Source organism: Pistacia vera, unplaced genomic scaffold, assembly GCF_008641045.1.
Source record: "Pistacia vera cultivar Batoury unplaced genomic scaffold, PisVer_v2 Contig913, whole genome shotgun sequence".
In the NCBI taxonomy this organism is placed as follows: domain Eukaryota; kingdom Viridiplantae; phylum Streptophyta; class Magnoliopsida; order Sapindales; family Anacardiaceae; genus Pistacia; species Pistacia vera.
In genome coordinates, this window is record NW_022196794.1 from 92,987 (window position 1) to 119,018 (window position 26,032).

The window sequence follows — 26,032 nt, forward strand, 5'->3', positions numbered from 1 at the left end:
AAAAATTTAAATTAAACATTTAAACCCATATTATATAAATTAAACAGTTAAACCCCCATCCCAAAGCAAATATCAACGATTTAATTTTGTTTATTAATTGCTTTCCTTGGATATTTGGTCAAGTAGTTCGAAGAGAGTGCTTGAAGTTTCCTTTCAAAGTTTCTATTGAGCTAAAAATAATGAGTAGAATGTAGCTTGTGTTGGATTTTAATATTTTGGGATGTCGGTTACACATAGAAATGAGTTGTGATGTCGTTGTTTTTTAAGAGCAGATGAAGAAAACTTTATGAAATGGGCAGAATGAGAAGTGTTGAATGTTGAGACTTACATGTTAAAAATTTGAATGGCTAACCTCATTGAGTATGAGTTATAATTGCATATCAAATTTTAGCACTTTTGTTTATTTATATGTATGATATTATAAAGGCATTGTTGGTGGAATTGCTTTTAAATAGGCTAATAGATTTAAATTAAAGATGTTGATTTCATGGAAAGTGACGGCTTAAGGTTCTTGGAATTTTTTTTTTTTTTTTTTTTAAGGTTAAATAAAAAGGGGTCAATGATGATAAATGAACACTAACTTATTATGAATTAATCAAACATATTGAATCTTTAATTTAATTTATGAAGATGTTTTCGATTATGATCGATACTAACTTATTTGTTATTTGTGTCGCCAAGGTAGAGATCAAGATTAAAGACAAAGAATATGTTATCATCTGGGTCTTGTCAACAATCTGATTCCATGGATGTTTCACAATCTTTTCGAGGAAAAAATGATATAGCATGGGGGACATGTTAATGAGGGCGTGGATGAAAATGGGAAGAAGATATTAACATGTCTTTACTGTGGCAAGATAATCAGAGGTGGAGGAATTTATCGAGTGAAATTACATCTAGTGGGTATAAATGGGGAAGTTGGAAAGTGCTCTAAAGTTCCTTTCAATGTTAAATTCAAGATTGAAGAAGCACTAAATGAAATTGGGGCCAAGAATAAACAAAATGTTGAACTTCGTAGAATGTCAATCCTTATGGAGCTAGTGTATAACAATTTGAGGGTGATATGTTAGATGAATATCAAGAGTGTGAAGAGGTTTCTCCATGTCTAGCTCCAACTTCAACTTCAAGCACTAAGAGAAAAAGATCTATGGGATAGGTGATTGTTTTGCTCCAAGGACTAAGCCTGAGTCTCAGCCCTCAATTAAGAGCGTTTTAGTCGGAAAAGAAGCTAAGTGGAGAGCAGACATGGCTGTTGCAAGGTTATTTTATGATTCTTGCATCCCAATTAATGTTATTAATTCAATTTATTTTCAACCTATTGTGGATGCTATAACTGCAATTGGTCTTGGGTATAAAATTTCAACTTATCATAATTTGTGTGTAAATTTATTGAGAGATGCTAGGAAAGAAAAGCAATTACTTATTGATGGTTACAAGAAAACTTGGGACGATGTTGAATGTACTTTAATGGCTGGTGGTTGGACAGATAATTCACATAGGTCACTGATTAATTTTCTAGTATACTGTCTTAAAGGAGTGTGTTTTGTGAAATCAGTGGATGCTTTAGATGTTGTAAAGGATGTTGCAACATTGTTCAGCTTGTTTGAGGAAATAGCTTTATGGGTTGGACCAAACAATATTGTCCATCTTGTCACTGACAATAGAGCAAATTATAAAGCTACTGGAAGAATGTTGTCTAAAAAATATAGCAGTATTACTTGGTGTCCTTGTGCAGCACATTGCATCAATTTGATGTTAAAAGACATAGCTGAGATGAGTCATATAGTTAACCTTTCGAAACGTGCATCTGAGGTTACAAAGTTTGTATATAATCATTCCTTTGTGCTAGCTTTGCTGAGGAAAAAACATGTTATATTCCTTTACCTCATATGTTTATAATTTACATTGTCAAGTCATATTATATATGTACATTTTTTAATAATTTACCAAGTACTAACATCTATTGTTTATCACTTGAATAGGGTTGGACAGAAATTATACGCCCAAGTGCAACCAATTTTGCCACAACTTTCATTGCATTGAGCAGCCTACATCAACACAAACATGACTTGCAATCTACAGTGAAAGATAAAACTTTTGTGGAGTCTCGATATGCAAAAACTAATCAAGGCAAAGCCTTTATTTCCATAGTTGTAGATAACCGGTTCTGGGATGACATTGATATAATTTCCAAAGTTGTGAGTCCATTGATGCATATGCTCCAGATTGTAGACTCAGATGAGAGGCCTTCAATAAGATATGTGTATGATGGCATGTACAGACAAGGATGGGGATCAAAAAGCTATTAAAGAACAAGAAAAATTTGTACAAGCCTTATACAACAATTATTAAGATGCGTTGGGATAGGATGTTGCGCTGTGATATTCATGCAGCAGCATATTATTTGAATCCTGCTTTTAAATATGACGAAGATACTTTTTCCAAAAAACCTGAGGTCATGTATGGTTTCCTTGACACTATTGACAGTAAAGCAAGTGCATTCAAAATGAGCAAGACAACATTACTAGAGGAGTAGATTATATCGAGACCGTCTAGAAAGCTTTTCTCGTGAGCTTGCTCTTCAAACTTGCAAAACCACACGACCGGGTATGTAATAGTTATTAACTTTTTAATTCTAATTTTTAAGTTATGAAATTGTGTTTATTTCTTATGTAATTTATAATTTTATTCTCAATTAGATGAATGGTGAAAGACATTTGGGTTTAGTGCTCCGAATTTGCAAAAGTTTGCAATCAAAATTCTAAGTCAAACTTCGGTCTCTTCCGGATGTGAGCGAAATTGGAGTGCTTTTGAACGCATACATACTAGAAAAAGGAACATATTAGAGCATCCACGGTTGAATGATTTGGTTTTCACTCATTATAACTTGCATTTGCAAAATAGGTATAAAGCCTTCTTCATTTTGTTATTTTCATTGATGTCTTTATTGGTCATGATTTGAATATTTAATTTTGCTATTTCAAGAGTTGTTACAAGAAAATTACTTATGATCCTATTGATTATGAGAGTATTGATAAAACTGAATGGTGGATAGTTGATGAGGAAGAAGAGGTTGGTGAGCTTAATTATGATGAATTGGAACAATCATTATATGGAAAAGGAGCTATTCCTATAGATGGTGGTGATCACCCTTCTTATTATGACTCAATAGATGCTTTAGAAGGTTGTTTCCAATTTTTTAAGCAATCTCAATTTGGTGGTAGCTAGTTTATATTCAATTAGTTTAAATGGGAAGATTTAACTTATGGTTTTCCTTTTTTGCTAGAATTTTTTGTAGATAATGTTGCCGATGTTAATAATGATGACGATCATCTGTCAGATGGTGTGTGAACTGTGAATTTTAATTGAGGATGGAATGATGGATTGAAGACCATTGGGTGAAGATCATTTTTTGTTAGAATGTTGAAGTGTTGAAACAACTATTATGTGATTTCTTCCTTCATTTTGTTATTTTGATTTGTAATTTATTGTATTATTGATGTAATGATGTTTGATGATGCTTTGCTAATGACTTTTTATTCAGGATTTCATGATGTGGATCCAAATTCTGGAATTTTGCATTCTGTGAACAGTAATGTTGCTGACGTCATCATGCTGACAAGAGTTTATGATTTGGATCCAAATTTTGGAATTTTGCATTCTGTGAACAATAATATTGCTGACATCATCATGCTGGCATCAGCATGATGACGTCACCAGTTGAACTAGCTGGTTCAACCGATCGACCCAGGACCCAGCAAGCTTGTCGAGTTTTGTCTCGAGTCGATTGTTAAAACATTGGGAAAATATCCCAAACCGAACCAGTTTTCTGGTTTTTAAAATCCTACAAACCAAAGATCGAACCGATTTACAAGAAAACTTAATTTTCAGTTCGGTTTTCGGACTATTTCTCCCACCCCTATTTGCTAGTTAAAATCTTGGGCTATTTAGACATTCTTGGACCGAAATTGGGCCACTAAATATTCCCCGGTCAAGCCCATCGCATATTTTCATGCATGAATCATAAGTTATGCTTCTAAAACTTGAAATAAATCTCCAGGGATTTCTTATAGTAACCAAAGTACTTCGAGAGTACTTTCTGTTTTTTACATTTTAGGATCCGAACCCTGGATGAATTTGAACCAACCATGTAAAATTGGCACTATATCATGCCCAAAATCTGCAAAATAATGTAGAATAGCCGGGTTCCAGGTATCATTCATTTCCTCACGTAGATGGTGAAACAAATTCAAAGTGGCCTTCCCTGGAAAGTGGAAACTACCAAAGTTGATTAAAAGGTCACAGTCAGGATATTTCGTAGCAAGGACCTGGATCTAAGTGCTTGGAAGTTGGAAACCTGTAGATTGCCTACCTTTGGTAATTCCAGGACCACTCAAATCAGCCAGAGAGCTCCAAGTATCTGGAACCACATTATGCCACACCTAACAGAATCATTTTGCAGTTGCTATCAATCACAAAAGAATATAATACAAATTCCAGCTCTTCAGGAAATCAATCATATGCCCTCTTTGCCCTTTACCTGTGATTCAATCTCATTATCAAATCATTATTTTGTTCCAATGAACCAAAGGTTGCATTCATAGTGACAACATTGCAAATTTGATTCCCCGAAAAGTAGAAACATTATATGTAAGATGGTATATGAAAGAATTTTAGTGAAAAGGCAACAATGAGGCAAGACATTGTCATAATACCAGCAGAAGAAAAATTGTATTTTAGAGTTCTGAAATTTTGTTCAATACACGTTACAAAAGTGAAGACAAATTCAAACAAGTTTCTGATCACTAAGTATGTAAACAACGATGAATTTTCTTCATGTATTCCTAATATTGCTTCAACTCTTACATATATACAGGATAACTGCTTCTTGGTCATCTTTTAAACCTTGATCCCTTGTTTCGTCTACCATTATTCCTCTTATCAAATGCAGAAGCCCAGAAAAATAGAGACATCCAGAAAAGAACTGCAAAGAAGATCCGAACACGATCTTGAAGTCTAGAGAAGCCTGTAAAGAAAAATATATCATTAAATGCCAACTAGAGAAACACGATTTCAAAAAAAAATCGATAGTAATTCTGAATTTTAAAACACAATCAAGAAAGGGAAGATTCAGTCAAATAAAAAAGGCTTAATTCTATCAGCAATTCAACTCTTACCCATAAGGAAGAAAATATTAACTAGAAAACATAACGTGCAATAGTTCACTTGTTATGTTACTTAGGAGAACTTGTTATTCCCTAACCTCCAAACCATCCACTACTCATATGAAGTACCATATATTCAATATGATATCATGATAACACCACTAAGTGATAATTCAATTTGAAACCATGCACAAGGTTGGCGGGACAGTTATCAATTTATTTGGTAATAATCTTGAATGCACTGAATCTACAAACCACAACGTCTCACCATAACATATTGTGAGAGCATATATTTCTGTAAAAAATTGCATGATCCACTAATATCTACCATGTTACTAGATGAAACAAGTCAGTATCTTAGTTGTTGTCATTATCACAAATTAATACACAAGGTGAATCTGATATAAAATCTTGTTGGGGCTAAAACAAATTTCCCAACTTCTCCATACTAGGAATCAATATTAAGCCTCTCTTGCTACCCATCAGCCACAAATTGTTCTGAAGCGTTACTACATCCATAGTACATCTCATCTGCTTTTGCCAGGCCGGTTAAAAAGTCAAAAAGAAGTAGTAGAAAATGAACAAGAAACGCAATCACCTAGATTTCTTAACCAACCACTCCTGATAGCAATTCAAAAACTTGATGATAAGTTTATTCATTTCTTCTGAGCTTCATCTATTCTTATAGTCATAGAATTAAAGCCTCTATAATTCAATTAAGAAAGACCATCCAACACTACACATTGATGACCAACAGCCCATTACATTAAACCTATGAAATTCTTCCAAAAAAAAAAAAAAAAAAATCCCTACTAATAACAAACTAGAATCTCTAAACTCATACAAGTACCGTGTTTCAAGGTAAAGCTATCAAACTCAACAACCCGAAAAACTTCTAACACAAACATATTATGCATGTCTTTGTGCAACTATAATACTAAACACAGACATAATTTCAAGGGAGATATTCAACTAAACCACACACCTCAGGTTCAGTTGAACATCAGGCGGATAAAAGTTCCAATTATTATTATATTTTTTTTTTTTTTTTTAGTTTTTTTATCACAGGCCATATACAGGGGTGATTTATGAAATAAAAAATTCTGAAACAAGTTACGGGAGGATGGGCTTGTGATTAAAAAATCGAAACTTTTATACGCATGATATTAAACCAAACCTCGAGGTGGTTTCTGAAAATTTTCCTAATTTCAAGCTATAAATATTTCATTTAAAACATTTTCATACAACAATTCGCTACTGTAACTAACTAATTTCCAAGAATAATTTACATAAACCGAAAATTTCAAGCTCGAAATTACATATTAATTTCCATAACTTAAAATCACAGAAAATTAATTAAAAGAAATGCTTAATAAAGCAAACTAACCGGCAGTTGGACGGGATCTTGTTGGGGAGGCGGTCGGACGGGCGGGCCGGACTAGCGGCGAGACAACGGCGGAGGCGACGGCACTCGGAGACGTACAGATGAGTTGGAGAGTGGTCGACGGGGATGAGGCGAAGCAAGATGGACGGAGGAGATTGATTTTGTGGAAACCCGTAAACGGTGATTTAAGGCGTGTGTACGGCGTCGGAGAAAGAATGTCCATTTTGATTTTTTTTTTTTTTTTATTTCAGATTTTCAGTATGATATGTGAAAAAGTATGAGGTGGGTTGGGCTTAGGGTTGCTGATGTTGGGCCCAAAATTTACGTGCATTGTTGATATATATACACACATTTGCATTGTTGATAAAATTTGATAGCGTATGCATCCGTAATTTTATACGTTGATTCAATAGGACTATTACAATATCATTAAATTGATATTAAAATATCAATTATATTGTATGTTTATTTACTCTTTACACAATTTTTATTTGTTACCAATTTCCTTTGCATCTTCTCTTTGATGTGATATACAAAGTTTTACCCTTGTCCAATTATTTTTTTTTTTTTTAATGACAGGAGGTGTCTAAGCTAGTTTATGTGTACCTTAATTGATCTCCCAAACTTTGGAACTACCGATTAAGTAAGTTTTAATAACTATCCCTATTAGTAATCGAAAAGGGACTCGAACCGCGAGACCTTTTAGTAATACACCTAGAGTTCTTATCAAACTATTTGATCACTCAAAATAAAAATTCCTATCAAACTATTCGATTACTCAAAAGTAGTTGTCCATTAATTTTTATAGCCTATCTGTCCCATAGTATTTATGAAACTTGTGGTGCTATAGGATGCACATAGCATTTATTCCGTGTTGGATACAAACTATATTCAACAACCCATTTAATTCAAGATATGAACATTCATAAGACAAGACAGCTTTCAAAATTCAATGCCACTATAATTTAAGATAGAACCCGAAGACAAAATGTAAATGCAATAACTTTATCAAGGCCGTCTCAAGAACATTTGTGACCCTAGATAATAGTTACTTTGGGACCCATTTAATAATATAAGCATATATTAAAAAATTATTTCAAATTAATTTTTCTTGCCTTTTGAGATGCAAAATCACTAATTAAATTTTTATATTCAAGTTTAGAAATCAAATCTTTTTCAATTGATAATATAGCCAAATTACCTAATCTTTTTTGTGAAGGCGAGAGATGGACAGCGGGCTACCGGGGTCAGGTAAGTGAGGGGTTTGGGGGATGGGGCTGAGGGGACTAAGGGGACAAAGATGGTGGTGTCGGGGAAGGTCAACGACAGCGGATACATGTCAGAAATGGCTGTCGCACGCAGTGAAGAATGCAAATGGGTTGCGAAAATCAGCAAAAATCGACCAAATTGGGGGTTGTCAAGGTTGGGAAAACGTTTCGAAAATGATTAAGTGATGAATCCAGTCGATTTTGGTGAGAAAATTGACCAGAATCATCACTTTAATGCCGACAGGGACACTATGGCAGTGTAGAGGGGTGGAAATGCAATGTTTTCATCATTTTAGGGATTGAATGGGTCTTTTGAAATTTTAGACACTTAAATAACTAGTTTAGTTAATATAGGGGTGTGAATGGAAAATATGAAACATGGTTTTTTTGTAAATTTATGTAAAAAAAATTATAATGAATTTGGGCCTTTTCGGCTTTTTTGGGGCCCTTTGGACCGGTTTAGATAAAAAAATTATAAACTTTTTTAGGCCCAATAGTATTTCTGTAAATCTTTTTAAAAAAAATCTTAAAATAATTTTGAGCCAATTTTTGGGGCTTTTTTTTGGGGGGGGGGGGGGGGCCTAGGCAGGTGCCTCACCTGCCTTCCCCTTGGGTCGGCCTTGAACTTTATTAGGTTAGATAATGGTCTTTTTGTAGGATTGGGTATAACTCTCTTTTCCAGAGAGCGTACGCCCTCTTCAGCTATCCCTCCCATAGGGCCCCACTGAGCCCTATTGCGTGGACTCGAAACACCATCATTGGCTATCCTCCCTCAGAGAGCCCATTGGGCCTTGTTACATGGACTCAGAAGGTGGGGCCTATTCTAATACCGTTTAATAGGAATCGACTCTTAAATGATAGGAATTTGATTAAGCAATCTGTCTTTGATAGAAATTAGGTTGGGTAGTAGGTTTTTTTTATAGACTTAGATAGAACTTTCCTTAGAATACCGACTTGTTAAAGAAGGGTATCTAACTCTTTATAAACCACATAACCACCTATTTTTCCTCACAATGTGTGATCCTAGCACACTACATTATGAATTTATATTATTATTACTTGATATCATCTGAATTTATTATTCATTGAACCAAACATGGAAATCGCATTTATGAAAATTTGATCTGTCTCTTTCCCAGTAATGGGGAGAGAAAGAGATTGAAACGACAAGTCTTTTAAATGTTAGATTGTACAGTATGCATGCATTAAAAATGAAGAAAACAAAAGCAACTACCCAGAAAAATTCTGAAACACCAAATATAATTTATTAAGTAAAGTAATAATTATTAACATATAATATTACATGTCTTAATAAACTATGTCACGGACAGCAGTATCATCCATCTTAACAGAGCACACTCAACATGATGATGATGGTGATCAGAAGAAAGATGGAGATTCCTTCCCTCAGAGATTCACCTAATCATTATTTCTTGGAAGGAGATAACTAATAACATTTAATATTTGATAATATTAAAAAAAAAAAAATTCTAAGGCTCAAAGAGCTTATTGCCGCATTTGCATTTCCATGTTTGGAGATAGTAACTTTCATCATCTTCAAGATCATGATCTGATTTTGCTGATCTCTGACGACCCTTTTTATCGTCATGAGAAACAACAAGAGTCGCGGAACACGGCCTGCAATTGGAGCATTTGTGAACACAAGTCGGAGGCCTTGAACCCAATCTCTTTTTAATCTCAGATAAACTCTTTTCATCATCAGGAACTTCACCAGAAACTGCAGAAACTAAAAAAACAAAAAACATGCGAGTCTGAAAACTAATAACTAAGCTTGAGATAATCATTTAATGAATAGGGTTAACATTAATTGATTCTTTACCTGATTTGAGTGACAGAAACGTTATGAGCAAAAAGATGAAAGCCACAGTGAGAACTGCTGCTTCTGAGCCAAGTGGGTAGTTTTTTCTTGAAGGATCCATCACCATGATTTGATAGAGTTTCTTTTTTCTTTTTTCTTTTTTCCCTGAAAGGTTACAGTGAAGAAAGGGATGTGAAGAGAGAAGAACAGGAGGACGTTGAAAAAGGATTGGATATGGGATATTGATTAAATATGGGAAGGAATAGATGTGGAAGATCGAGGATATATTTACAAATGTACGGTGTTTTTCAAACACCGTTTTGCCTGTAGAAGAGGAGACATGACTCTGATTCCATGGCTTTCTCACCAATCAAACACTTTTCCTGTGTTGAAAATATTAACTCATTTCCCCTTCGGAAACTGGTGAAAACTCTGAACTTTAGGCCTTTGTGAATGACTCGAGATACTTTAATTGGTAATTCATCAACCTTTTAAAACCATTTCATTGACCCAATAAAAAGATAATAATAAAATTAAAGTACGAATAATTATGTTATAACAGGATTACTACTTAAAAAGAGAACTAACCTGCTTCTTAAACTCACGGATAAATTAAAATATAAAACATATAATCTGTATAAATATAATAAATGTTTTTTTGTTTCATTGAATACGGATAAGAATATTTTTATTATCCCAAAAACTTTCTTTTTTAACTTGGTGAATAGAACGAAACATGGCAGAAGTTGAACGTGGAAACTTACTTTTAATGTATAGAGATGAAAATTTGTCGTTTCGGAAAACAGTTTGCATGAATACAACATAAAGATTGAGATATATATATATATATATATATTATGTAAATACACTATCTCGTGCATTTCTTCAGGTGCCTTTATCTTTACGTACAGGAAATAGTCAGTTGTTTTTTTTTTTATTATAAAAACAGTTCTTGCAGTCTGCCAAATAAATGAAAAACAGCTCCAAGAGTGGCCCAGGTGAAAATGAAAATGCTTTACACCTTCGTCTTTTTACTTACATCTCAAGGGAGTTTTGCTTTCTACCATCTCTTTAAGTACCAATTAACAGTAAAAATACTTCTAATAAGGTTAATCTCATATTTATGTCAAATTCAACTTGCAATTGTTGCAGTCTTCATATTGATACTAAATACTGCATAAGTAATGCATAAGTAATATATATCTTAGTAAATGTTGTCGCAATATGATCTTTAATTTCACATGATCAGAAGAAAGATAGAGATGTATACCCAATCAGTATTTGTGGGCGCACATTATGTTACGAATCCATTGGATACCGGCTTGTAAAGGGAGGACGCCCACGGTGGCCCATCTTCCCAGTTGGATGACTTTACCAATCTCTCTTGCCCACGGGTAACCCCCTCCCCAGGTTGCCTCGCCCTCTACGAGGGCTTGTTCTACATGGTGGTTGGTCGCTCCGTTTGCTACGAGGACGGGTTCCGCGTGATGGCTGGGTTTGATACAAATTGTTACAAACCCATTGGGCAGAACTCACCCTTAAAACCAGCTTGTGAAGGAAAGGTGTCCAAGGGTCGATAAACCACTCACTAATCGTGTTGATCCTAACAAAATTACATTCATCAGGTAACTAACTAATTAATATTATTTGTTATGTATATAATATTTTTTAAATATTAATTTTCAAGCGTCACACATCGTATTTCCACATTTGCATGTTCATACTTGACCATAATAATTCCCAATATCTTGAAGATCATGATTTGGTGATGCTCTTGAAAGCTTTTTACCGCCAGGAATACTAACAAGAGTAGCAGCACAAGGCCTGCAACTAAAGCACTTGTTTCACAATTTGGAGGACTTGTACCTGAAACTGCGCACAAAAGAAACAAAAACATCCAAGTTTTAAACTAACGGAGCCTGGAAATTAATATAAATGAATGGGGCTTTATATACTTTTTCATTCCTTATCAGTTTTGAGTGACAGAAATGTGAGCAAAATGATGAAAGCTACAGCGAATTTTGCTTTAGGGCGAAATAGGTAGCTTTTCTTGAAAGTCACAGCGAAGAAAGGGATGTTATATACACATAACTATTGAATGACTCTTCAAAATTAAGCCATTAATAGCATATATTGTACATATATGATCGCAATTTTTTTTTTTTTTTATACGATCAGAGGTATTCAAGTTAGCTTACGTGTATTTCAACTAATCTCCCAAAACCTTGAAACTATCGATCGGGTAAGAGCTCCAGTAACTACTTCTATTAACAACCTATGAGAGATTCGAATTCAGAATCTCTTGAGTAATACACTCAAAAGTCCCTATCAAACTATTCGATCATTCAGAGTTGTGCTTAAGATAAATGATAACATAGCAAGATAAAGTTGAATCTTTATAATTAGTCCGCATGTCTTGAGTTCATTAATTTTTTCCTTTGATTTTCTCATATGATGATCAGAGAGTCAAACCTTCATTATCAATTAGACCAAATGCCTGAAAGTACGAACAATACTAAGTATATAGTTTACTGTAATACCTGAAGTAATCTGCCTCTTAAACTCACACACTAATTAAATTTATTAATTGTAAATTAAACCATCACATTTCATTGGCTCTAAAGATTTAATTTTTTTTATATACTATATATATTTATTATCCCAAAAACTATCTTTTTAACTTGGTAAAATGAAAAAAACGTATCAGAACTTGAACGTGGAAAATTAAATGTATAGAGAAAAGTAAACTCCTCGTTTTGAAAACAGTTTGCACTTTGCACAATTACAAATACAATCCACATAATATATATAATGAATCTCTTCAGATGTACAGAAAAGTCCACTTGATATCTTTACGTACACTAGAAATTGTTGATACTCGGTTTAAGCACCAACGAATTCTCACGTGCGTAACGTTGATTGACTATTAAATACACGTGAAAATGGAATATATAGAGCGAAAATAAATGCAAATGGAGTTTTTTAAGTGGTTCAGATACTAAGGTAGCAAGTCCTACGTCCACTGATTTGTATTGATATTAGTGTGGGTCAGGTCGCAACTGCGGACTGACTTACAAAAGAGTTGGAAAAGTAAAATGTCTTTACAGGAGAGAGAGATTTTTCTCTTTGTATGCAATGGGACCGAATCCCCCCTAATGAAGGGGTCTTCTTCATTTTATATCAAACTGAAGCGTGTAATCATCATTAAATCCATGGTTTGGTGGGATTGTCAGGATATAATCCGGCTTTACGTCCCATTTTCCCTTTCCCAAGCTGACTTCGCACGACTTATTACAGGGAAATGGACGCGTGTGAGCTCCATATCATTTGGCAGGTCTGACGTGTGCGTGTTGCTGACGGGAGCAAGTCACCCTTCAGTGACTTCCCACGTCAGCCTTTTATTTTCCGGGCAAACAGAAGCCCCTAGTTTTAAGGTTTGAGGATCAGACCTTGGAAACTAAGTCACACTGGAATTTTTGATCGCTCCGACCTGATGGGATGAACTCGGCACGGAACTCTTGGCGAACCGATCTCGCGCAATTCCTTGCCAAGCGACCTGACAATCTTCATCTTAGCCACCTGGATCGATGGACGCTCCTCCTATGCCTTAGAGATTTAATGAACCGATTCTACGCTGTCAGGCGCTCTGCACGCGCTGAAGCATTTGTCAGACACATTAAATGCATCGTGGCTGACCCGACATCGTTTTGACAGCATTAGTTGCGCAGCGCATTCGAAACGACGACTATTATCACGGCATTTAATGCGACGTGGGGCGCATTTAATGCGGGGAGAGAGAGTGGGTTGTCGATTCGGTTCCGAGGGGTGGTAACCGTCGATTCGCAATCCATATAAAAATCGCATTTTTCAGATGAGGTCACCGAAATTTCTTTTGTTTCAAGTGACGAACCTTTGCAAACCAGAGACCATCTTTCCCGATCGGCACCTCTCAGGCAACTGAAACGAGCTTCGGTCTCGGTTATCTATCGCAGAAGGTAAGATTTTCTTCCTCTCTTTTCTTTGTATTTGTTGGTTAGGCGATGGCGTTGGGTCTCCTGGTGAGACGTGACGCCGTCATTGGATTCGAGCCATGGACGAGACTCGTCTTACTGCTAGGGTTTAAGAATTTGTCCCCTGCCGCCGCTGGGACAAACACGAAAGCCAAATGACCGTCTGTCGATGTTGCAGACTAGGATGGAACCGTCAACATCCAGGCCCGAGGAAGGAGCCACCGTCGTCCTCGCGGAAGTTCCCGAGGACACGTCCCTTGACGTCTTTTCGGTCTCCACCTCGGAGGAATTTGATGGATTAAACAGCAGTTTGACGTCCGCGCGGAGGTGTTCCTCGACCATACAAGGTGTCCACGGCGCCCTACCAATGGCCTTGCCGCGATCTCTGAAGAGATCTTAAGGGTGGGGGAAGGATTCCCTTCATCCTTTTATCAGGTCGGTCCTGATCACTTCGGGATCGCGCCGATGCAGCTGACGCCAAACGCATACGTCATCGTTGTCGCAATGATATCGCGTGCTGCGAAAGCGACTGGGCGAGCCAACTGCAGTGGAGCTGGCATCGCCTACTATCTCAAAAGAGCAGGGACAAGGACTCCTATACTATTGTCTCGGCGACCTACCATTGCGCGGGGATACACAGCTATCCCAGCAACCGAGGGCCTACGAGACAAAGTTTTTCTTCTTTTGCTATGACGGCTACTGCCGTTTTCAGGACCCAAGTAGGTTTCTCTTCGCTGGGTCTAGTATCTGCTCGCATGATCTATAGTAACGACCTGTTTTCTTTTGCAGTTAACAGAACGACCGCCAAAACTTACTCGCCGACCCAAATAGGCTGTATCCTTAGAGTACTGGACGAGGAGAGCCGGGACGCGAGGAGGCTTGTGACGACCGCGAACTTGCGGAGTACGGGTTTTTCAGCGACAAGGCGTCTTTAGAACCCCAGAAGGTAAGTATACTGTTCCCTTCTGGTCTAGAACGATTTCGTTTACTAACGAACTTAAATGCAGAAGAGAACTGCCCCCAAAGGAGTCCGGGAACCCCGCCGAGCACCATTCATTTTCCTCGATCGAGGACGGAAGGGCGGCCGACGCTGCTCGTACTATCCCGGCACAGCCGGTGCCAACAGTCCCGGCTTCCTAGCCCCGTCTTGTGCAAGGAGCAACCAGGACGGAACAGGCCGCTTAGGCGCCAACTGCTCGCCCCAAGCGGAAGGCTCCGGCCCAGAGGGGAAGAAGAGAAAGCAGATTCAGCCCGAAGAGTCGGAGACTGAATCTGAGGGAGAGCCTAGAGTCGGCCAGGGATCCCGGAGGTCGGGCAAGGAGCCGTGAGCGAGGCGGGTGCTAGCGACAAGGGAAGGACGCACCTGTTCTAGACTCGTGGGGGTCTGTCCGAGTACCTGCAGCCGATCGTTTATGGCCTGCTCGAGTCGAGCTATCGGAGTCGTACGACGAATTTGCGACACGGGCGAAGACCTGATGGCCACGTCGTTCCAGCATCTGAGCAAGGTAAACTAGCCGTACTTGAAATTTCAATCTTTTATTTCTAACTGTACCTGCTCGTAGGGATTGCTTGCGATGAGGATGTCCATGGAGAAGACGCGGCTGGGGACGCAAAAGGGACAGGACCGGAAGAGGAGGTCACGAAGCTAAAGCAGAGCTTAGAGTCCGTCGAAGCTGAAAGAACACAAGCGTTCGAAGCGGCGAACAGGTATCTGAACCAAAAGGACGCGCTTTACGAAGGTGGATTTCCCAAAGACAAAACTCGACCGACGTGCGGAGGAAATTAAAGAGCTTCAAAGGACAACCCCGGCCCTCCAGGAGGTCGGAGAAAGGACCAAGAGATGCGGGCGACTTCGAACGGGCTCAGCGAGCTGAAGAAGACAAAGGGGCCTCCGAACAGGAAAGGCTGGCTCTTGAGGCCGAGCTTCAGGAGAGGCGGGAGAGAGTCGCTTCTCGACTGTAGAAATGCGAATCAGTCTGAGGAGATGGAGGAGAAGGCCGCGGACTGGGCATAGGGTCCATCTACACCTGCGAGCAAGGAACCCTGCTTTGGACTTCTCCGACCTCCGGAGGTTTGGCAGGGCACTTGCGGATCATGGCCGAGGAGGACGACCAGGCGCCCGCCGGCCCAGGGACCCGACTAGGCAGGCGGCTCTGGCTCAAAGGATCTTCCCGACCAGCCTTAGCGTTAAGAGTCGTTCCCATTGACTCGAGTCTTGATTTTTTGTATATAAATGAGAAATTTTCTTTACAATTGCAGTTCGTTTTCCATAAATATGCACTATTTACAATTGGATTTACATGAGCGATTACATATAATTCTACATGCGAACAGAACACATGCGAACTGTTTTAAGCGAACAGAGTAATACTTAAAAAAGAAATAACAAAAACTGAGAGCTGAGTTCAGGATTACTGATAGTATGGGGAGGTGCTCGGCATTCCAAGCTGGGTACCTGGAGCGTTCAATCTTTTGAGATGGTAGGGTCCCCGGTCTGATCACTTTGTCGACCGGTACGGACCCTCAGTCAGGCCCTAGTACCCCGCACTTGGCTCTCTGGTTCCCGAGGAGAACTTCTTTAGCACCAGGTCTCCGCCTGGAAGCTTTGCTTGACCTTTGAGTCGAAGAACCTTTTTGCTCGCTGCTGGTAGGCTGCTTCCTTAGCGAAGCCTTGCTCCTTAGCGAAGCCTTGCTGCGAGCTCTTCGATCAGATCCAACTCGCTCTCAGAAGTGTTTCGTTTTCGTCTTCTGTGTGAGGTCCTTCCGAAGAGAACGGTCCGACCTCCACGGGGATCATCGCTTCCAGCCATAGGCTAACGAAAATGGGGTTTCCAAGGTGGAGGTCCTTGGAGTTGTCCGTACGCCCATAGACCTCGGGGAGATGTCAGCCCAATTTCCTTTGGCTGCCCTGAGTTGACCTTCAGAGTGTGCTTGATGGTCTGTTGATGCTTCAAACCTGGCCATTCGCTTGCGGGGGCGACTGAGGCAAATTTTTTTGGATGGCCAGCTCATCGCAGAACTGCTTAAACTCCTCATTATCGAATTGTTTTCCATTATCTGAGATGAGGGTGTGAGGAATTCCGTAGCGGCACACTATGTTCTTGAAAACGAAGTCTTTCAGTTTTCTGGTCGTGATCGCGGCTAATGGCTCGGCTTCGACCCATTTTGTGAAATAGTCTACGCCGACCACGGCTAATTGACCCCTCCCTTTCCAACTGGCATGGGGCCGATAAGGTCGATCCCCCACATGGAAAATGGCCAGGGGCTAGACATGGTAATCAGCTCGTGAGATGGGACCCGCGGAACGTTCGCGAACCGCTAGCACTTGTCGCACTTCTTGACAAAGTTGTGTGTATCCTCTTGGATTCGGGGCCAATAATATCCCTGGCGAACAACCTGTTCGCAAGAGATCGAGCTGCTGTGTGGTTACCGCAGATTCCTTCGGTGAATTTCCTCCTCATGTAGTCTGCTTCTTCACTGGTTACACATCGGAGGAGAGGGATACTGAATCCTCTCTTGTATAGCTGATCTCCTGAGTACGAAACGAGCAGACCTTACTCGTAGGACCCTTGCCTTGACCTTGTCGCTAGGCAAGGTCCCATCCTTGAGGTACTGGACAACGGAGGTCATCCAGGAATCTGGCTGAACCACGCTCACGGCCTGTTCGGTCGAGCTGATAGTTGGAGCCTTAACAAAACGAACCGGAATGCTATCAGGAGCCTCTGAATCTAGTGACGAGGCATCTTTGCCAAGGCGTCTGCTATAGAATTGCTTCCCTGGGGATCTGAGTCATTTCAAAGTGCTTAAACGACCCCAGAGAGACTTTAGCTTCTTTCAGGTAGTGGACCATGTTCTCTTCTTTAGCTTGGTATTCCCCTAGATCTGGTTGACGACCAGCATAGAGTCGCTATAAATAACTGATCGCGGTTGCACCCATTTCTTTGGCGAGTCGCAACCGACGAGCAAAGCTTCGTATCGGACTCATTGTTGATCGCTTTAAACCCGAACGGAGAATACCATGAACGGATCCCCTCGGGGCTCACCAGGAGAAGACCTGCACTGGCTCTTTTCTGTTCGGACCCGTCGACGTAGAGGTTCCAGGTCGACAGGTTCCGAAAGTTTCTTGTCCGACTTCACTAGACTGTTGCTCGCTGGGGAGATAGGAAAATTCTGAGATGAAGTCTGCAACAGCTTGCCCTTTGATGGTCGACCTGGGCGTATAATTTAAGTCGAATTGGCTCAGCTCCATGGCCCTTTAAGCAGTTTACCGAGGCCTCCGGTTTCTGGAGGACCTGCCTGAGAGGGTAACTGTCATTACATTGATTGTATGGGCATGGAAGTAAGGTCGCAGCTTTCTGGACGAGAACAGCAGGGCAAAAGCTAGTCGCTTCATTTCTGGATACCGCATCTCGGCATCCGATAGACGCTTACTTGCATAATATACCGGCCATTGACTTTTTCCTCTTCCCGTATTAAAGCTGCACTGACCGCGAACTGAGACACGGACAGGTAGATGAGCAGTTTCTTGTGGAAGAGGCTTGGAGAGGAGAGGTGGCTTCCCAGATGCTCTTTTATACTCTGGAAGCCTGTCGCATTCGGAGGTCCACTCGATTTCTTATTGGCCTTCAGAACATTGAAGAATGGGAAACAGGCTGTTGTAGTCTTGATATGAAGCGACTTAGCGCCGCTATTCGCCCGTTCAGACTCATGACCTGCCTTTTGCTGGTCGGGCTCTCCATATCGAGTAGAGCTTGAATCTTTTCAGGGTTTACTTCTATGCCCCGCTGATTGACCATATATCCTAGGAATTTTCCTGACGATACCCCGAATGAACATTTGAGAGAGTTCAGCTTCATTTGTAGAGCCGGAGTATGTCAAACATCTCAGAGAGATGCGTAATGTGCTCTGAGGCGACCTGGGATTTGACCAGCATGGTCCACATAGACCTCCATTGCCTCCGATCTGGTCAGAGAACATTCGGTTGACCAACCTGATAGGTCGCACCGCATTCTTGAGGCCGAAGGGCATGACTTTGTAGCAGTATAGCCCTGGTCGTAATGAAGGTCGTATGCTTCCATCTGGCTATACATCGGGATTTGATTGTATCCGAGTATGCATCCATGAAGCTTAACAGCTCGTGCCCCGAGGTGGCATCAACGAGCTGGTCGATCCTTGGCAGGGGGAAGCTATCTTTCGGGCAAGCTTTATTCAGGTCGCTGAAGTCTACGCAGGGCGCCACTTGCCATTTGGCTTCCTTACCAGGATCGGGTTAGCGACCAGGTCGGGTAGAGAGCCTCGCGAACAGATCCATTTCGGAGAAGGTTCCCACTTCTGATTTTAACGCGGGTACGCTCCGGATCCATTGCCTTTCTTTTGGCGAACTGGTTGGCTTCACTGCTGACGTTCAGTGAATGGCAAATAACGTTCGGGTGATCCCGACATATCTGCATGCGACCAGGCGAACACATCAATGTTCTCTCAAGAAGCTTACCAGCTCGGAAGCGAACTGAGGGTTGAGACAGCTTCCGATCTTTAGCATTCGGCTCGGCTCTTTTGGATAACCAATACTTCGGACAATTCCTCAACCGGGCCGCTCGGGGGATTTCCGAATTCGTGGTCTATATATCCTCCGTGGACCAGGCTGTGGCTCGACCGGCTGATCGCCATAGCTTGGCGGGGTGCACCCCGGAAATGCCCTTCCTTTGTGGCATTTGGACCGATTTCACATAGCATTCGTGAGATGCGCTTTGTGATCCGCTTACCTCCCCTATCCCCGTTGGAGTGGGGAACTTCATTTGAGATGATAAATGGAAGTGACTGCCCTGAAAGTTCTCAGTAGAGGTCGCCCTAAGATTATTGAAGGCCGATGGGCAGTCCACGACCAAGAATTCTGTAACCCTAGTCACCTCGTCGTAGTCACCGAGCGTGACTGGGGCTGGATTGTTCCGTGGGGGAAGTGATCCCCTGTAAAACCGTACAGAGGCATCGAGGCTGGCTTCAGGTCGGCCTTGACCAGGTTCATTCTATCGAAAGCGGACTGAACAGAATGTTATAGCGCTTCCATTGTCCACAAGCATTCTGCAGACTTATGACACCCTGTCAGGGGGGTGATCACCAAAGCATCCTCGTGGGGTGGGGCAGGGAGCTGCCTCCTTCTCCCAGAAGGTTACGGTTCCTCTTTTCGGGCTTTCTGAGGTCGCTGGAAGTGTTCATTACCCTGATCGGGTCGTGTGGTGCGCTTCGCGAGCAATCTTTCCTGCGCTCCTCGCGTGTTTCCCGTGAGGTGCGAACCTCCGAAAATTATGTTAACACTGTACCCGCTGCAGTCACGGCGCTTTTTCTTCGCTCCCTTGGTTTTCTTTGGGGAGTCATCAATGTACTCTTGAAGTGCCCTTCTTGATGAGCTTCAATAGCCTGCTTTAGAGCTCGGCATCATCAGTGTGGTGCCCATTTCCCGATGGTAACGGCGAGTATTTTTGTGTTTTGGCCGTAGCAAGGGTTTATGGGTTTGGGCTCACCGAGCAGGCTGGCCTCCTCGAACTTATCAAGGATGTCGATATGGACACCTTCAGGGAGTATATTGAGCCCCGTCCCGGTCGCGACGAGAACAGGAGCATAGGATTTTTTCTGCTCGTCGCGGGGTTTTTTTTCCCTTTTCGCTGATCGTCAGCGTCTCCTTGCGGTCAGCTCGCTGTATCTCCCGACAGTACTGCTGGAAGTGCCGCGATCGCGAGGCGGAGTGCGCCCAGCGAATTCTCTATTTGGAGTACTTTTCTGCCAGGTTATAGAACCTGGTGAGGGAAATATCGTCCTCAGCCTGCAGTTCTTTCCACAGGTCAATTGCGGGCGAACTCAGCATTATAAGGGTTCGGATGGACTCTTCTGGAGCGTGAGCCACTTTGTTGAGTTCCCTGTGGAACGGTCAACGTAAGACGCAGGGATTCGTCTCTTTCTTGCTTAGTTGCTGAGGTAGCAAAGGCATTGAAAATTTTCGGTTGGCTGGAAATGCCGCAAGAAGTGCTGCTCATCTGAGGCCACGAAATCCGATCCCGCTGGGAGCGACCTTAACCACCGTTTAGCGTGAGAAGTCAGCATCACGGCCAAACACGACATTCGCAAGGTCGAACCTGGTGGGCTCCATCAGGTCGTTGAATTCATATAAATGATCCTGCGGATCATGTTCCATCAAACGGCCGCATATCTGGCATTCTGAACCCTGGTGGGAGGTGAGCGGCTAGTACTTCAGGAGAAAATGGGGATGTAGAGGCGACCTGCACCTGTGTTTTTGCTGCTCCCTTAACTGTCCAGAGCTCGCTGCAGTCCTCAATTTGTGGTAACGGAGCCATACCTGGGTTGCTTTCACCCATGTGAGCCCGCTCGGTTGCGGTTCAGGAGAGTTCGGAGGGGGATCCCTCTCGCCTCGGCGGTATTCCCAGCCGCGCTTGACACAAGCTGACTAGAGGCGTGTGAAGACGATGTATGTGCGGGGCATTTTCACGACCCTCGCGGTGGTATGAACCGCCCCGCGAGGTGTGGGGGCCAGCATGAGAACGATGGGATTGTTGCTGTTGGTGGTCGGAATCATCGCGCCCAGCATTTCGCTTGTGGTTTGCTTGCGACGTGGCATGGGACAGCTCGGATTTACTTTTTCACCGAGTCTAGCTTTTCCGATACCGCTGGGGCACCTTTGTATTCGCCGGCCTTGGGAGCCGCTAGGCTTATTTTTTGCCACTTGCTACCCTTGCGCTTACGCGCTGCAGTGCTCGCGGCAGGGCTAGCGCCTTTGCGCGCTTTCGCGCCACCTGAGGGCGTTTTGGCGGTTGTACCGCTCCGGCTGTGTAGATGACATGCCTTGGTCCAGAAGGTCCAACCTCTGGTTAACCGTTAGAGAGTATTGCGAACCTCTCTAGGTAGCTTTTGATGGTGGGGTCCAGTTGCGGAGCGCTAGGGTATTCCCAGAACATTTGCGAAAACTGGAGGTATGTTGGAAGGGGTGTCCCTCTGAGCTGGGGGGACTCTTTCCGCATGTGGTTCCCTGCTCAGGTTCAGATTGGCGGGCCATGTGAGCTGTAGGATCAGTAGGTCAAAGATTCTCCTAATGAAGGGTAGACACTAAATATGCCCTCTCTAGCGCCAAAACTGTGATGTCGTTTAAGCACCAACGAATTTCACGTGCGTAACGTTGATTGGTTGTTAAATACAAGTGAAAATGGATATATAGAGCGAAATAAAATGCAAATGGAGTTTTTAAGTGGTTCGGATGCTAAGGTAGCAAGTCCTACGTCCACTTATTTGTATGATATTAGTGTGGGTCAGGTCGCAACTGCGGACTGACTTACAAAAGAGTGGAAAAGAAAAGTCTTTACAGGAGAAAGAGATTTTCTCTTTGTATGAAAATGCCGAATCCTTAATGAAGGGGTCTTCTCATTTTATATCAAAATGAAGCGTGTAATCATCATTAAATCCATGGTTTGGTGTGATTGTCAGGATATAATCCGGTTACGTCCCATTTTTCCTTTCCAAGCTGACTTCGCACGACTTATTGCAGGGAAATGGACGCGTGTGAGTCCTATCATTTGGCAGGTCTGCGTGTGCGTGTTGCTCTGACGGGAGCAGGTCACCCTTCACGTGAATCCCACGTAGCCTTATTTTCCCGGCATAACGAAAATATTGCAGTTGTTTTTTCAGATTTGAAAACAGTTAATTGAGAATGGCCAGGTAAAATGCTTTACAACTTCAATTAATTTTTACTTTATCCCAAGGGAAGAATACAATTTTTTTCGTAAAACATCGATCATTATGGTATAAATAACAATGAAGAAGGTGTGTTAATTCTATTAATATATTATGAAATTTATAATTATGGAGAGATGATGGATTTTTCTTAATTTGGAGCCATGAGAGAATGAATTTTCTATTAATATATTAAGTTACCATTTAATTACAGTTCATTAAACATACTGTTGTAGCATTAAGTTTCTTTAGTCTTCGATTAATTCTAGACGTCTTGAAAAACCAAATATCATAAGCAGTAGAAACAACCTGAAACTTAGAAAATCCAGCTTTCTTACAGAGGGTTTCGAATTCTTTTGTCGTCCTCTCTTTTCCTTCAACTTGTGTTAACATAGCGTTATCGAGTCTCGAAACATGTATAAAACTCTTGCTTGACTCAGCCACTCAGGTATTTCAAGCAATATTTGTGGTTATAGTTATCAGGTTTCTTTTACTTGGTAACAATGCATAGGAATTTTTTATAACTTTTGCGCAGTTTTCATCATTCCAACTGTGGCATACGTCCTGCAGCTGCAAGGAATATATTATTTTGAGAATTAATCACTTAGCTATATATACGCATGTGGATTTTCATATCAATAAATTGATAAAACTCACCTTAATCATGATACATTTTTTATTAGAAAACATTTGCAATGATAATTTTCACTTTTTTTTTAACCACTCAATTGAAGTTGGATAAGTTATCCAGAAGTTTTGTATACGAGTCCCACAAATGACCACTATTAAGACTTACCTGACCCATTAAGTTTGTAAGGTGTTTAATAGATCTTATAGATTAGTTGAAGTATACGACAAGTTGACCTATACACTCTGGTCACCAAAAAAAATAGAAAAAAAAAAACTTTGACATGTTTTTATCAAATAGACCCTTAAAGTTTGAAAATAATATCATATATACTCTTTTGCTTTAACTCCATTTTTGTGCAGATCACTTCATACTTTAAAACATGGTTGTTAGTATCCTACGATACCCGATACGTATCATACGATACGATTCGATACAGGTCGTCAACGATACATATCAAAGAGTGTATCCTAAACCATTCGATACGTTGATATGTATCCTACGATACGATACGTATCCGTTCGTATCCTTAAAAATATCGATATAAATCGATACGAATTTATTAATTTGAGCCAAAGGTCCAAAAAAAATTCCAGGTCGAAACCAGGTCACCCAACCCGATTCACTAAAACTTGTCCAAATTTACCTATTTTGTATGGAGAAAGTGAAGAGGAATATATATTGCCCATTTTACATGATAATAATAATATAAGTGGAGATATAGATATTGACATTGATCTTGATCTTGAAATTTTGTGATTAATTTTGATTATGTAATACCATAATTTAAAGTCAATAATACCACAAAATTCTTTAATTAGTCTTGGGGATTATATTAATTTTTAGAAAATTTTGATTATTTTATTAATTTTTTTGAAAAATGTGTATCTTATGATACGATACTATACGCGATACATGATTCAAAAAATTAGATTTTTAATACACGATACGATATACGATTTGATAATCATACTTTAAAATATTAACTCTATAAGGCTTTATTTATTTTCATATTGTATTATTTTATATTAAATGAATTTCGGGTACATTTATCTATGTTTGACCCATATAAATATGGGGAGTCCACCATCCAATCTAACTATTTACGGCGCGTTTAAGTGATCTGGCCCAAGTGTCGACTTTACTGCACTNATAAAAGTTCCAATTATTATTATTATTTTTTTTTTTTTTTTTAGTTTTTTTATCACAGGCCATTACAGGGGTGATTTATGAAATAAAAAATTCTGAAAGCAAGTTACGGGAGGATGGCTTGTGATTAAAAAAATCGAAACTTTTATACGCATGATATTAAACCAAACCTCGAGGTGGTTTCTGAAAATTTTCCTAATTTCAAGCATATAAATATTTCATTTAAAACATTTTCATACAACAATTCGCCACTGTAACTAACTAATTTCCAAGGAATAATTTACATAAACCGAAAATTTCAAGCTCGAAATTACATATTAATTTCCATAACTTAAAATCACAGAAAATTAATTAAAAGAAATGCTTAATTAAAGCAAACTAACCGGCGAGTTGGACGGGATCTTGTTGGGGAGGCGGGTCGGACGGGGGCGGGCCGGGACTAGCGGCGAGACAACGGCGGAGGCGAGGAGCACTTGGAGACGTACGGATGAGTTGGAGAGATGGTCGACGGGGATGAGGCGGAAGCGAGATGGACGGAGGAGATTGATTTGTGTGGAAACCCGTAAACGGTGATTTAAGGCGTGTGTACGGCGTCGGAGAAAGAATGTCCATTTTGATTTTTTTTTTTTTTTTATTTCAGATTTTCAGTGTGTGATATAGTGAAAAAGTATGAGGTGGGTTGGGCTTAGGGTTGCTGATTGTTGGGCCCAAAATTTACCCGCATTGTTGATATATATATATATATATATATTTGCATTGTTGATAAAATTTGATAGCGTCTGCATCCGTAGTTTTATACGTTGATTCAATAGGACTATTACAATATCATTAAATTGATATTAAAATATCAATTATATTGTATGTTTAATTTACTCTTTTACACAATTTTTTATTTAAGTTACCAATTTCCTTTGCATCTTCTCTTTGATGTGATATTACAACGTTTTACTCTTGTCTATTATTATTTTTTTTTTTTAATGACTAGGGGTATCCGAACTAGTTTACATGTACTTTAACTAATATCTCAAAGACCTTAGAATTATCGATTGAGAAAGAGTTTTAATGATCATCCCTATTAATAATCAAGAAGAAAATCAAATTTAAAACCTTTTGAATAATAGACCGAAGAATCTCTATTCAAACCATTCAATAGCTTTAAAAGTAGTTGTCCATTAATTTTATAGCCTATCTGTCCCAAAGTATTTATGAAACTTGAGGTGCAGATAGGATGCACGTAGCATTTATTCCTTGTTGGATACAAGACTATATTCAACTACCCATTTAATTCAAGTTATGAACATTCATAAGACAAAGGCAGCTTTCAAATTTCAGTGCCACTATAATTTAAGATAGAACCCGGAAGACAAAAAATGTTCCTTCCTTTTCGGCTTATAAGCATTTTGTTTATAAGCTAATTTAATCAAATATGTTATCATATTATTCTTATTTAATTTTAAAATTTTATTATATAATTTATTAATTGATAAAATAATAGTATCATTTTTAGTCATTTTAATAATAAAATATATTTATAAGCCATAATTTACTAAACGCGTGAACGATTTATTAATCATTTATAAGTATTTTAATCAAATATGTAACTGCTTAATATTTCAAATACTTATAAACTCAAATTAACTTATAAGCATTAGCTACTTATAAGCTAATTTTCATAAACTCAGCCAAACAAACTCCTTATTGGGTTGGGTAATGGTCTTTTTGTAGGATTGGGCATAACTCTTCTTTCCAAAGTGTCTGCCCTAATCAACTATCTCCCCTTGGGGCCCCACTGAGCCCTATTGCTTGGACTCGGAACACCATCATTGGCTATCCCTTCTCAAGGGGCCCATTGGGCCCTGTTACACGAACTCGAAAG

At 40.1% G+C, this 26,032-nt stretch overlaps 2 protein-coding genes across 2 annotated transcripts; one reads left to right on the forward strand and one right to left on the reverse strand.

The window, feature by feature from the left end:
* Positions 1-1,245: 1,245 nt before the first annotated feature.
* Positions 1,246-2,309, forward strand: LOC116119943. The gene is made up of 2 exons (XM_031405882.1): positions 1,246-1,812; positions 1,983-2,309. The coding sequence occupies exons 1-2, from the start codon at positions 1,246-1,248 to the stop codon at positions 2,307-2,309; spliced, it is 894 nt and encodes a 297-aa protein (XP_031261742.1).
* A 2,384-nt stretch (positions 2,310-4,693) lies between these two features.
* LOC116119977 lies at positions 4,694-24,768 on the reverse strand. Its single transcript, XM_031405914.1, has 2 exons — positions 24,540-24,768; positions 4,694-5,026 (listed from the first exon to the last, which is right to left on the reverse strand). Exons 1-2 carry the CDS (start codon positions 24,766-24,768, stop codon positions 4,893-4,895), a joined length of 363 nt encoding a protein of 120 aa, XP_031261774.1. The 3' UTR covers positions 4,694-4,892.
* Between the last annotated feature and the right edge of the window lie 1,264 nt (positions 24,769-26,032).